Source organism: Xiphophorus hellerii, chromosome 9 (assembly GCF_003331165.1).
Source record: "Xiphophorus hellerii strain 12219 chromosome 9, Xiphophorus_hellerii-4.1, whole genome shotgun sequence".
Lineage (NCBI taxonomy): Eukaryota > Metazoa > Chordata > Actinopteri > Cyprinodontiformes > Poeciliidae > Xiphophorus > Xiphophorus hellerii.
Genome location: NC_045680.1, coordinates 17578844 through 17593153, shown reverse-complemented (window position 1 = coordinate 17593153; position 14310 = coordinate 17578844). Strand labels below are relative to the sequence as shown.

Here is a 14310-nt window from a genome sequence, read left to right as displayed (position 1 = left end):
TTTGTCGCAGGTCAGAAACAACTATGGGATGCAGTTTTATACTAGAGAAGATTGAAAAACATGTCGCTTCTTGTAACTACTTTGCATGTGCTAAAGCAGTAAAGCTATAATTAGAACAGCAGTGACAAATAGTTTGGAAGTAGAAGAAGACTCAGACATGGTTATTATAACACAGTTGTCCTCTATACCAGCAGAATGTTGCGTACGCTGTGTTAAACATCTAATTTCTTTAGGCCTGCAGGGCTTCTGTGAGAACTCATTCCAGATGCTTGAATCTTGAGCAAAAATGAATGACAACCATAGCTGAAAATAGGGCACTAAATTGATGTCACAGTGTGCACAGTCTACCAATAACATTTAGATTTCTGCCACACATATTCAAGTACCTTTGTTCATATTCTGTTTTTTATTCTGGATGTTTTAGTAAGAGACAGTACCTGCAATATTGCTCCACTTATTTATGTAGGCAACTTTACATATATAAAGTGGCCTTTATTTATGTAAATAAATACACAAATAAAGGTATTTTATGTATACCTTTATTTATAAAGGTATAAATACATTTTTATAAATAAAGGTTTATTTATAAACCTATATACAGTATTTATAAATATTTATACCTTTATCTATAAAGGTATAAATAAAGGTATACTCTATCTAGATATGGATAGATATCCATCTCTATCAATGGATAGATATACTGTACATATATCTATCCATATACAGATTTGTCCATATAAATCCATGTGATTTATATGGATAAATCATATGGATATATGATTTATCCACATAAATCATATATTTATGTGGATAAATATATCCATATATATATATGATTTATCATATATTCATAAATCATATGACTATATGATTTATCCACATAAAAATGGATAAATCATATCCATTATTATATGATTTAGGATCCCACAACTAACAGCTGTTTTTGGTGTGAGTCTTTGCAATGCCATCTGAGAATGCACAGTTTCAGCAGAGTGCAATTGCTCATGTAATTATACTTTTACAAAATATTACAAAACAACAGTAGTCACAAACAGACAAGCCTCTTTCCTTTGGGCAGGCTCTTGGTGTTGTTAAACATTAAAACACATTATGTGAGCTGAATGGTAGCTTTTGTGCCAACGGCATTTTGTTGAATCTCAAAACAATAAGTACAAAAGCAGACAAGAGCGCCAGTTTATATCGGCAACGTAACATTTAGAGCATGAGTGCCTCGCAGAAGCATTCACGTCCATTAGTCTTTCTCACATTGTTAGTTACAGCAAAAAGTTTTATTGCTTTGAGTAACTTTATACAAAAGATGAGCAGTTTGTGCATGAGAAAAAGGATAGTTTGCTAAATTTGGTTAAATATAGAAATCAGAGGAAATGTGGGGTGCATTTGTTTCTGCCTCTCCCAAAGCAATGTTTTGTACAGCTGCACGTCTCGGGATGCGTCAGCCATGTTCATTTTTATTTTTCAAAGTCGGCTAAGACTGAGGAGAGAAGGTGTTTGAACAGCAATTTCCAACACTTGGCACATATTCTCAATTAAACTTAGTTGTGGACACTGAATAGGCCAATCTAATATACTGTATATAAGAATGCTTTGACTTAAACCCTTCTATTGCCTTTTTGCAGACACCAATGAGCTCTCTTCAAAGATTGCAATGCATTTAATTCCATCCAGTTTTCCTGCCCTGAAGAAAAGCATCCCTACATCTTCATGTTTCTAGTTAGATCAAATCTAACTAGATCATCTTCCACATGCATGCTCTTCCCCCTATCTGACTTGAGGCAAACCACAAAAGTGACCCCTTTTAAAATCAATGCCTTTTTCCCTTGTGAAATCTGTCAATTAGTAGCCAGGAATTTCCTTAGGAGTGCTGGAGTAAAAAGGGGGCAGATCAGTTTTATTTCATCAAAACATAATTATGTTATTTTGTGTTGCTCTACCACCTAAAATCTTGATAAAATCCATTGTTTGTAGTTATAATGTAAGAAAGTATATAACAAAGAAATACATTTGTGCATAAAAATGAAAACAAAAGACAAGTATACTTTAAAATAAACTTTGTGATTTTATTGTTTTATACTTAATCTTACACATCATACAATCCTAACTCTTAAAAGAAAAAAAAGGTTATCTGGTGGTGTCTCTGGGGGACTGGAGTGCGAAGGGACAGGAACTATATCTCTGAACAAAAATTTAATCTGAAATCTCCACAATTAATCTTTAATGACAGTGATCAAAATAACCTTAATCTGCATTTACTCCTGTGGGGAAACAGAACTTAAACCAGCAGTAAGATATAGGTTTATCAATATCAATCAAACCTCCTGTATGATCAAGACATTTTTATCAACGGTGATGTTAACATTGAATTGAAGACAGCAGAACATAATCAATACACAGAAAAAAAAGAGAGGCTAATGTACTGATGGAATCTAGATTATGTAGGAATGCTAACTCTAGTTGCTGGTGCCAAATCACAGTCTAAACGATGTTAGTGGTTCAACTGACACTTGCGTAAAAATGACAACTGGCTATCCATTCTCTCCCTGAAACAGTCAAAATAAGATCCAAATAGTCTGTTAAATTGACATCATAACATGTTGTGTGAAATATCGTGGTTTACATTCAAACTGCTCGTAATTATTAGAAAAAAGCCTGTTTACAGGGTCGGGTTACTGATATGAGCAGTCGTTAATAAGCACAAATCCTGGGACCCCCATGATCTATGCAGCCGAACAATCTTTTTACAAGTCATCTGTAAAGCAAAACTAAATGTTCTGTATCAAACAATATTTGAAAGTCTGGGAATTATGTTTATATATATATATATGTATGTATATTCAGAATTCACCAGCTATAAGTCTTCGTAAAGCGAGACTGTTATTTGTCTCATCATCACCCAAGATTCACCCCCATCTGGATTTCAATTTTCCACTAGATGCAAAACGGCAGGAGAAATTAATCACAGTCAGGGTTTATAGACGCTCAGCCTATCGCAGGTAAATGGGCTCGGTATTGGCATGCCAAGTCCTCACCCCAGCAGCCATTCAGACATGTCCATCACCAACACAGAGACTTCAACAAGAATTCAAATCGAGGAGTTAAAGCGGAAACTCATCTCAGAAGAAAAGCTTCACATCGATCACAATCTGCATTAGCTTCTTTTCGGGGGAAAAAACAAACAAAAACAAAAAAAATAAATAAAAAACACCTTTCAGTTTCCTTTCAGCTTTTCTATAAATACTTAATGATCAAGATCAAGCGCCGTTTACGGGGAAAGCTTAAATAATGAAAACGTGAAACCTCAACTGCTACCTGAACGTCATGGGGGCCTTTATAAACTTTTAATATCAGTAACAGGATAAAAGCAGGGATCGGAATACAGAGTAAGGGATGTTAAATGCGTAAGGAGGCTTTTTTTTTTTTTTAAACATTATGATTGTAAAAAATAGAAGATGCATGGCTTGGTGAAGATACAAGTAGCGGGTGGCTTACAGAAAAGACAAAATTTTACATGTTATAATTGTACATTAAATGGGGTAATAAATTGGTAAAATTGTCAGTGCCAGTAAGGGCACTTTTCTTTTTTTTTTGGATAATTATGAAAAGCACTTTAATACACATAGTACTATTCTTCACCTCAATCCATCACCTTAGTTACCTGGCAATAATCTACATAAAGATTATACTATATGAATTGGAGCCATATGTTATTTACATTTGAAAAAAACAAAAAAAAAAAAAAAAACTGTTGAGTCCTGATAACTTCAGCCCCAAAGGTTTCAGCCATGCATTGTGCTACTGCTGAGTGTGGCCTTTTCAGACTACAGCGCCAACATTTCCAACTATGCAGTCAACTTGCAACGCTGGGCTTCATGTCCAACTGCACACATGCATTAGGTCAGAACTTCCTGAAAACAAGCTAGCTAGAAGCGATCTTTGCATAAGGACTCGTCTGAATCAGACTGCTATGTAAAAAGGAAAAAAAAAAAAAAGAACAGAAAGCACAGCACGGCGACAATCTTTGCTGTAGCTGAGCAGAACAATGTTTTTGTGTAGCTTAACTGCGACCCGGGTCAGTTTTCATTCAGCATGTGTCAGTGGTCTGCTGGTGGTTAGAGAAACGTGGAGCCTCACTCCGACTCCAAAAACAAAAAAGCACACACAAAAAAAAGGTTTTCAAGGAAAACCTCCTATAGTACACCTCATTACTAAAACAAGACATTATTTTTCATCTGAGCCTGTTCTATAGCTCAGATAAGAACTTCAAATGACCAAAATGCTGAACAAAACCAAGTAGGGTTGGCACATATTTTGTGCTCTGCAGTTGATATCCATTGTTGTGCTTTATTTCAAAGAAGAAAAACAGTGAGAAAAAGGCAATCTTAATGCACAGATTGCAGTGAAACTGCACTCCAATCCATATGAGAGGTTGTATTATTTTACTTTCATGGTTATAGAGTAAGGACGGAATTCATTAAATAAAACTGCAAAGTGCAAATCCTAACAATCTGCTGACACATGCCACCAATCCTCCAGCACATACCAACCAAACAATATAAAATAAATAGAATGCAATCACACAATTCAAGCTAACTAGAATATATTAATATAGATCTTCTGAAGTCATACGCTCATTAAAACAGAAAAAAAAACAAAAAAAAAACAGGATTCAATCACTCGGTTAAGTCGAGGTTCTCCGACAGCTCTGACCTTTCTCTCCCCAATCAATAGCTGTTCATGTACCCAGTATCCATGCATGTCAACCTAAAGAAAGAAATTTTGAAAAAAATGCTGAGCCTTCGGACTTCAACATGTGGTGATCCAAAGAATGAGAGCTAAAGAGAGGGGGAAAAAGCAATTTCAAAATGAAGGTTACAGAAATTTTAAAGTCTAAGACAAAAAATATTCCAAAGCCCTTAAAAAGGTCTGACACATGATTTTTTTTTTGTTTCTCTTTTTGAACTAACACCTTCTGAATAATATGGTTTCATTATCCAGGCTGTGGCACATTCCCAAACTGCTTATACCCATTTTATTTCAATGACCCACAGGGATTGTACAAATAAAAATGACTAACACGATCCCTCTAAGTTGAGAAACAAAAAGGTCTAAAATGAAATCCCTTCCCTCCCCATGGCAAAACAAATGTCCATCAAGCCCCTACTACTCTCTCCCTAACTCTCAAGCAGATGTATGCAAACACACGCGCGCGCACACTTTCATACAAGCCCAAAACACTGACACTCAGATTTAGCTGCAGTCACTAGCAGAGAGAGAGAGACAGCAAGAGAAAGAGAGGGAGGGAAATACTAGTAAGGGGCGTGTCTTGACTTTTGCTGCGACCACGTCGCTCCACCCCGCCCGCCTTCGACTACCTTGAACAAATGAAGCCACGATGTCGGGTGTTTTTCATCCAAGTTGCCATTGTTCAAATTCACAAAGTCGTAGAGACTTTTATTGCACTTAGTCCTCATAACTTCTGAATTTTTTCAGCCACCACGATGGGGTTCTCCTTGCGTATGCGTGCAGCAGCTGCACTCCGGTAATCGTATGGACAGTCGTGTTTGTCAGAGTAGCGATGGATGGCACAGAACAGGTTGCCACAGCGACAGTCAAAACCTGATTTAAAAGAAAAAGAAAACTGTTTAATTAAATATTAGCATAAAAAATATGAATACAAACTGATGCTTTGGGGTCTTCTGGACTTAATAAAACGCTATGCAAGTACAGGCCATATCCAAACAGCTCTGCTTTATGTGGATTGTTGCACTTAACTTTGAACCGTAGTTAAAAGTTCAATTAACTACAGGTTTTTTTAAAAACTACTTTCATATAAATCTTTCAGACAGTAAATGTTTTTCCATTAATAGGAAATTTTGCTTGATTGGCAGCTCAAGAATCCCTTTTTCAGTGCATAAGTTGTTGCATGTCAAAGACAACTCAAAGTGATTAATAAGGGCTTAGATTTGAAGTAAGAGGAAATACTAAAATGGAAGAAGCTATTTTAAAAAAAACAATTTCTTGCTACCTATCTGCTGTTCGTTCAGGCTGAAAACAGACTTCAGATAAGAGGAAGGAGTGCAGCAAATTTGTTCAGGTGTTTTCAACCTCCATCCATCCAACATCCATTGGAAGTTGTTGGCAGCATTTTACTAATGCTTAGTGCTGCAGTATGAATTCACAATTCCAAAGGGTTACACGCTCAGAACGGTTTTTGTAACGCCAATTGTCCTGCCTGAGCCAGTAAAGTATATTAAAGACAATATTACATAATAGGATTCTACTACAGTCAAAGTTTTGCCATTTCAAGGAGAGAAAAAAAACCCTTTCAAAGATTTTTCTAAAATCAGTAATTTGCAAAAGAAACCAGCAAAATATTAACCAGTTAAAACTGGCTTGAGCAATACGAAACCCCCTGACAAATGAACATTTAAACATCAAATGCAACTTCCTGCACATCAACAGCTATTGTGCTTTTAATATAACAGATAAGCCTCATCAGAAAATATATTGGAATTTATTGAACATGACTGTAAATGTTAATGTGAGATGAAGATTATTCATACTGTATGGCGCTAAAATAAATACAATATCCAGAATGCGGAGGAGTTTAACGTTACCTGGGACATTTATAGCAGGGGACTCTGAGCTCAAAGCTTTGATACGTTGCTAAGCAATACATCAAACACTTCACATTTGTACAATATTGGTTGCATGCAGTGTGGTCAACTGTAAGGATGGAGGTATTTCCTCCTTTTGTTGTGATTAAAGTTTTGAACATGTTGCAACTGGCCCTAGTTTCGTCTTTTTTTTTGTGAAATATAAATATATTTTGAGTGCTTCTGGCGTGACACCATCTTGGATATTTTCTAAAGCAAAATATGGAGCGTGTACAATACAAACATCCAATCAGAGCCAGGAGGAGGGTCACAGTGCTGTGAATTACCTTTGTGTATGTGCTGCTCACAAACCCCCACTTGTCCTGCTGTGCTGTTCACCATAACAGAGCCTGCCTTGATTGCCCAGGAGCGTTAGCATGACTGCCAATACGACAAATAAACAGTTTTCCTGGAACAGCAAGTTGTTTCTTCGCCATTTCTGCACTGAGCAGCACCTATATGAAGTTGACTGAGAGCACTATGCCCCTCCTCCTGGCTCCGATTGGCTGTTTTTGACCAGGAGCAATGCATTTCTTCCGATGGCAATAAGACCACAGGAAGGAGGCAGAGGAGTTCAATCTTTTTATAGATTATGTGTAAAAAATAAAAACAGATTTTTGTTAAAGTCACATACTGTAGCTTTTTAAAACAAAACCTAGACTCCTAGAGAGGAAAGATTATAATTTTAAAAAACTTTTAAAAGGATCCAATACAAGTTCAGTAATCTCTTAAATTCATAATGCTAAATCTAAAATGTTTTGGCAGAAGTTGGATAACAGATTGGATCTCCACTTCTACATGGTTACAGAGATAATGCAATAAGATTGTGGAAGATTGGATATTGGGTCTCCAATCTTCTACACGGTTAGAGAGGTCGAGGGGTCTACTAAATGTTGGGCTTAAAGTAAAGATTTGCAGCAATCCCGGGCCACAAGTTGCAAACTTATTGAGCCCAACATCACGGCAGAGCTTAATAATTACCCTGAAAGTGTGGAAACTGCTTTCCCTACTTACCAGTAAGGCCCACTTTCTTCCGGCAAGAAAAGCAGCGGTTCTTTTTCTTGTTCTTATCGGGGGTTTGGTCACCTTCAGAAGAAGCTTGTGCATCATCACCCACAGGTTCTGATGTTAGAAGGAAAACAGCATATACTTAGATGAGGGAGGACCCTTAGTCATTTTTCAAAAGAGGCAGGCCAAAAAGAAATCCATACAATTTAAGAAAGACAATTGTGTGCCACAGTTACAAGTCAGGAAATGGTTAAAAGGAAAATTGCCACATATTCAAGCCTGCTCTTATCTAAGGTTTCAATTAACTGGAGCGATTACAAGCAAGGCTAGATGAGGATCCAAGTTTATCCTGTTAGCACACAGTACGGGTCTGCTACCTGCGGCTCCAGAGCCACATGTGGCTCGTTGGATTCTACGCTGTGGCTCTTGTAAAACCAAATAAGATGTTTTGTAATTATAAAGGCAACTAGAAAGGGTGGCTATTTTCAGTTTTTTATGTTTTCTTGAGATATCGGCATTGAATATTTACAAGAGCAGATCGATTGTATGAGGCTTTAAAAAGTAATTTAATGTTTCTTAGCTTCAAACTATGTGCTTTAAATTTTAAGTGGGTTACCCATCTTTCACAATTATATGGAAAGGGTTCACTTAGCTGGCTTTATTACACAAAATGTATTCATTTTTTGCCCCTTGTAAAGATGAGACAATTCCTTTTGTTTTAACATCTAAAAATAGAAATACATTTTAGTTTAAATCTCCCTAGCTTTCAAAATATAATTCATTTAGTGCATATTTATAAAATTAATACTTTAAGTGGCTCTATGCTCATTTTGCAGCAGCGGGTGACAACATAGCTCTTTGAATTAAAAAGGTTGCTGGTATTCGCTGAGAGGAAGATAAGTGAAGCAGACAGCAGTTTGTTAAACAAAGCATGATGCAGTGGGAAATCGTGTCCACTGTTAAGAATGGCAAAGGCTCTGTGATGCTGTGGACTGAAGATAAAATGCCCTTTGCTAGTTATATGGACCACTTGAATCATGTTGAGGGAATAACCACATTCCCCCAGACAGGCTCACACAACGGAGGAAGCTGGAATCAAACCCAAAACTTTCTCACTACTCATCCCACTGCAGGAGTGGAAATATTCAACAATAAATAAATGTACTCAACTTAAAAGTTAGCTTTTATTTTAATGCTACTGTGATGAAAGATTAATTTATTATAAAAAATTTCACACATCTTCACCAAAAGCACCATGGACAGCTGATTTGTTGTGAAAAATTAGCTAAAATCTGATATGAAATTTAAATAGTTCACATTCCTTCATTAGATTACTCATTTGCAACAGGATCATATTTGAGGTGAATAACCATAAAACATTTATCTAGTAGTTAAAGCAATCTCATACTCCAATAATTTCACAACTCAATATCGCATTTTGTAGACGTGGATATTTGGGGTTTTTTTAAACTGAAAATGGTAGGAGCTTAAACAGATCCCCAAGCGTTAAAGAGTTAAGAATTTAACTCTTCTCCACACAAATAGTATGATAATGACTACTAACAAGTTTCAAAGAATATGCATTAAAGCGCTACATTCTGAAACAAAAAGCGAAAGCTAAGAACTACACGTTTATTTTAACCAAAGACCGAATACTAGAATACTAAAACAGTGCATATATTAAGAGACATGTTTTACCCATTTACACTACTATAAGGACTTGTTTTGGAAACCCCTTAAGTGATGCTCACCTGCGCTATTGGATGTCCCCTCTTCCTCATCTTCCTCCTCCTCTCCTCCCTCAACCACTGCTCGATCGGAGTCTACGGCCCCTGAGTCTGGGGAGATGCTCATAGCTGTCATCTGTTGAGTTACTGGGCTCGGAGAGCTGGGACTAACATCACAAAACAGGAGCATAGTTTGAAATTAGACAGATCAAATAGTCAAAAACAATTTACGGAAAAAGAGTATCTATTAAAGGGAACAGAAAGATGAGACAGATAAGACAGGAAAATGAGGATGAAATGAAAACCTGAGTAAAGTTGCAATTAAAGTTCATTGCATGAAATCTGATAAGGGCCGCTGATAATCGTAAAGTTATACATCACGTATCAAACTCGAGGCCTGTGGGGCAAATACTAGTACGTCTCAAACAATTTTAATATTGGCAAAAGTGGAATATTTCTTTCCAGTCCATGAAACAGTTATTTTATAGAGGTATTTCAAGCTTTTATTTTTTTGGCATTTTAATGATTATGACTGATGGCAAACCATCACAGACCGAAAATATAACACTGGACCTCTAAGCAACATGGAGTCAGTGCCTCTCCATTCATCCTCCAGACACTGGGACCTTGATTTCAAAATAAAATGTAGAATTTATTTCAATCTGGAAACAGGACTCTGGTCCACAGTCCAGTTCACTTTCTCCTCAGTTCAGGTGAGACGCCTCTGACGACGTCCACGGTTCAAGAGTGGCTTGACATGCAAATGTGCAAGAAATAGTGCACTTTTACGTCACATTCTAACTTACTGAGACATACTAGTATTTCTGTAGCTCTTTAGAGATTAGAGCCACAGAAAAAGAACTTCGAGATAATGGTTGTTTGATCAAATATTTTGCGTAGGGACATATTACAGCATTGTGAATAGAAAACAAATATTAGAAGTGTAACTCAAATGCAGAAAAAGCTATAATATTGTATCAGTTTGTAATTTGGTGATTTTATCAATGCATTCTGTCACAACTGTCCCTTTGAGGACATTCATGGTCTTGATGTGGTCTGACATGAAAATTAGTTTGACACCCTCCAATACATCCACCAAACAAAGAAAACATACATTTTCCCTACACTGTAACTATTTAGATACATGTAAGCAATAAGTTGACAACAGGACAAAAAAAAATCCAAATGTATCGCTCAACCAATCTAAATTCTGCTTAAATTTGATTTTCATAAGTAAGCTTGCTACTAAAAACTTTTGAAAAGGCTGAAGCACTAATGCAACCACGTTTTGAAAAAGAAATGTGCAAAGTAAATTTCTGAGAAAAAAAGGGCAATTTTCCAGACTAGAGACATAAATTTACAGCAATAAAACTAAGACATCCTCTGACATTATGAAGTCAGAAATTGGAGTAAAAAAGTTCTGAGGTTTACTAAGGTCATTTCTGACATCATCTAAGACTGAAGTGGCAAATTAAAGAGGTGCACATCTGGATACTTTCCAAAGTGTAAATAGTACATCCAGGCTCTTCCTGTACCAAACGACACATCCCAGGTGCAGAATCACCATGAGCGCCTCAAACGGGATACGGATAGTCAGGAAAGCTGCAACATGGCTGTGTCGACTCTGCACCCGAGAGATATTCTGATACCGGAAAAGAGCTTGGATGTCCCACTTACACTCTGGAAAATATCCAGATGCACAACTCCAATTTTTCCCACTGCAATCCCAGGACTTTTGTCATGTTTTGTTGCAAATGTCTGACTTCATAATCTCATTAAACTTCTGAGTTTTCCTCTGATCCATTCAAGATATTTTTTTTTCTTACAAATTTCTTAGTTTTAACATTGTACATTTTTGCCTTTAATCAATGAAAAAAAATATTGTTGTTTTACAACAAAAATTTACAACTTTTGATAGAGAATATGTAACAGTTTTCTAGTAAATATTTGAAATTGATCGAGAAATCAAGTTTTTGGCAGAAATGTTGTCATCCCTGGTCACCTTATTTTTTTATTAGGACCTAATACTCTGTTGCACGTTACTTTATAAAGAGCAGAACTAAGAAAAAAGGTAGAATATTCTAAGCAATAACCAACTCAAATATGCTGGGGTTTAAAAAAAAAAAAAAAAAACTTATTCTCAATCTTCATGCCAACATTGTTTTACCAATTTTTATGCCTACATTTACCTGTATTGGTAATCAAAGGAACGGATATTGGGCCATGATAAATGAGACAGATTTTATACATGTAAAAGACAGAGAAATGGTCCAGGAGTTTGTCAGCATACCTGGTTGTTTGTTCCTCAGCTTGCGTTCCTGCTGCTTCTGTACTAAGCTCTGAGTTTGTGTCTTCCACAGTTACAGTTGCTGATGTTGGTGATCCTGATGGTGATGTAGCAGCTGTGTGAAAAGAAAAGGGTGATAACACAGAACTTACAGAGAGATTTAAAAAAATATATATCTTATTTCAAGTGTCTTGATAAAGAAAACACACTGCCCTGGACAAAAAAGATCAGATGTAAGTTGAGTTCAGGTTAAACAGCACATGACAATGTCACTCTGTTGCTTTCTTATGCCACAGTGTAGGCAGCTGTTCTCCAACCCCTTTTAGCAAATTTAGCAGCTCTGAAGCCTGAAAGCGAATCATATCAGACTGAACCCAGTTGTTGGCAGGTTTTCTGTCCTACCTTTCTCTCCGGGAGGGCTGGATCGTCCCCCTCCCTGTTGTCTCTGCAGGTGTTCCTTGTAGCAGACAGAGCACATGCCATTGGTGCGAGGGTTACCATAGAAACCACATCCCATAGTGCAAAGCATTGGCACTTGCGTCTGATTGGTCTCCTGAGCCATGCTCTGACAGAGGGGGAAGGGGGGTGGGAGAGGATATTCCTGAAAATGTGGTAAAATCAGTTAGTCAAAATTGTCCAGCATTTCCCATCTAACCAGATGAGTTTTTCCATTTTTCAGCTAAAAGAGCTTGGAGATTGGCATGGCGGCATGAGAACAGAGCTGAAGCAAATTCAAGGCTTTAGATGGTTGTGGTCCAATATTACTTTGTAATGTTAAATTTCATAAAAGTTAGCCTAACAGATTTATATGTTCAGCGAACACCAATAACTGAGTGACAAAGTCCAGTTCACTCTTTACAGCATCAGAGAACAACAAAGCAAAATCTGAATCCAAACCAAGTTTTAAAAAGAAAGCAAGCAACAACAATAACACTTTCAGAACAGGTGACAAATATAATAAAAGTACAACAGAGCTACGTTTTCACATATTAAGGCAAAGCATGAAAAAGTGCTTATCCTATTAAGCTGAGGATTTATCAGGAAAGAACCAGAAAGGATCAACAAACAAAAGCTACAAAAGAGTCGTTCACCGCTGCCGTTTAAAGGGGGAGCGACGGTATGCGAAAACAGCAGCTAGTTGATGGATTACACTTTCTTCCGCCGCAAAGCAAGATGTAGATCAGGAAAAAAGTTGCCATAAAAGGAACAACACCGAAAGACATGGCAACTACGAAACCAACTCAAAAACATACCCAAAAGTCTTACATAACAAAATATTCAGCAACTATGAAGGGAAGATTGCTTCAAATTAAGCTAAGCAACTTCCCACTGACAGGCTGTTGTAGAAAACAACAGCCGTCCAGTGCTGGCTTAGCTCAAAGCAAACAGCAACATTAGCAAACAGCCGCGATGGCCGTTTTATCTGTCTGACTCTACATACCAGCGCGAAAAGAAGAACAAAACTTACACGTTTACCTTTCCTTACAAAGGAACTCAGGCAGATAAAAACTAATGTATCCCTGGTAACAAACAACAATCAAATCCGGGTTGTTTTTAATCGAATAAACTCTAGCTTTAGCTGGCTAACGTTAGCCGCGCTACTAGCATAGTCAACCTAAACGAGTGGGCTTCCCGACACTCTTCTGGCGAGTTTAAAATTGGCAGTACGCAGCGAAACGGTCCTATGTCTTTCTGAGATACAAACAGTACCTGAAATCCAAGGTACCGGAGGCTGTCAACGACCTTGAGCTTTAGATTTGAACAAGTTGTGTCCCCAGCAGAACGCGCGGCCTCCTACCCAGGGCGCGTTCCCGACATTCGAAACAGGGACCATGACGTCATCCTCATCGATTCAGATCATAGGAACCAACAGAAACCACAAGATTGTGGACCGAGGGGCTGTTAAAACGGACTAAGGGATGGATTTAGAAAAAGTAGAACTACAGCCACATATTTTCCTCAAGTAAAATTTTTTTTTTTTAAAACAGTAGAAAGATTAAAAAAGTAATTCTTAAACAACTAATTAAGCAGGCCACTGAATAACTGATAACATCTGATTAATTATTTTTAAAGTGACGTCAGACAAATATAAGGTAATGTGCAAATTGCGTGTTTTACAGACTAAAAGAAAAAAACACAAATAAAATGGTAGCAAAATATAAGCAGAAATACTTTTACAAAAATGTTTCAATAGAAAGCTTATGAAAGCAGTATATAGGTTGAATATATATGTGCTTGCTAAATAGAACAGAATAGAATATACTTTATTAATCCCCAAGGGGAAATTGCTTATTTGTTGACAAGCTACTCCACCTGACGTAAAAATACAAAGTTTATAAAATATATATATACCTAATGCCACAAGAGTGTGAGAACGTCAGAAATTTATTTATTAATGTCTTCAAAAGCAAAGTTTACATACAGAATGACTATCTCATTAAATAATAAAGGGAAAGCCCAGATGATGATGTTAAGGCTTTGAAAGGACATTTTGTGGACATATTGAAGCAACATCCAAAGATATCAGTAAGAAAAGTTAAACTTCAACAGGTCCTCCAAATGGGCAAAGATTTCCAATAAGGTCATACAGTTCAAGGACAATTGTACATAATAC

The 14310-nt window shown here is 36.9% G+C and overlaps 1 protein-coding gene across 1 annotated transcript; it reads right to left on the bottom strand.

Moving 5' to 3' along the window:
- Positions 1–2054: 2054 nt before the first annotated feature.
- LOC116725920 (AN1-type zinc finger protein 5) lies at positions 2055–13537 on the bottom strand. The gene is made up of 6 exons (XM_032572335.1): positions 13407–13537; positions 12099–12297; positions 11700–11811; positions 9434–9576; positions 7689–7796; positions 2055–5634 (listed from the first exon to the last, which is right to left on the bottom strand). Exons 2-6 carry the CDS (start codon positions 12256–12258, stop codon positions 5486–5488), a joined length of 672 nt encoding a protein of 223 aa, XP_032428226.1. The 5' UTR covers positions 12259–12297; positions 13407–13537; the 3' UTR covers positions 2055–5485.
- Positions 13538–14310: the final 773 nt, after the last annotated feature.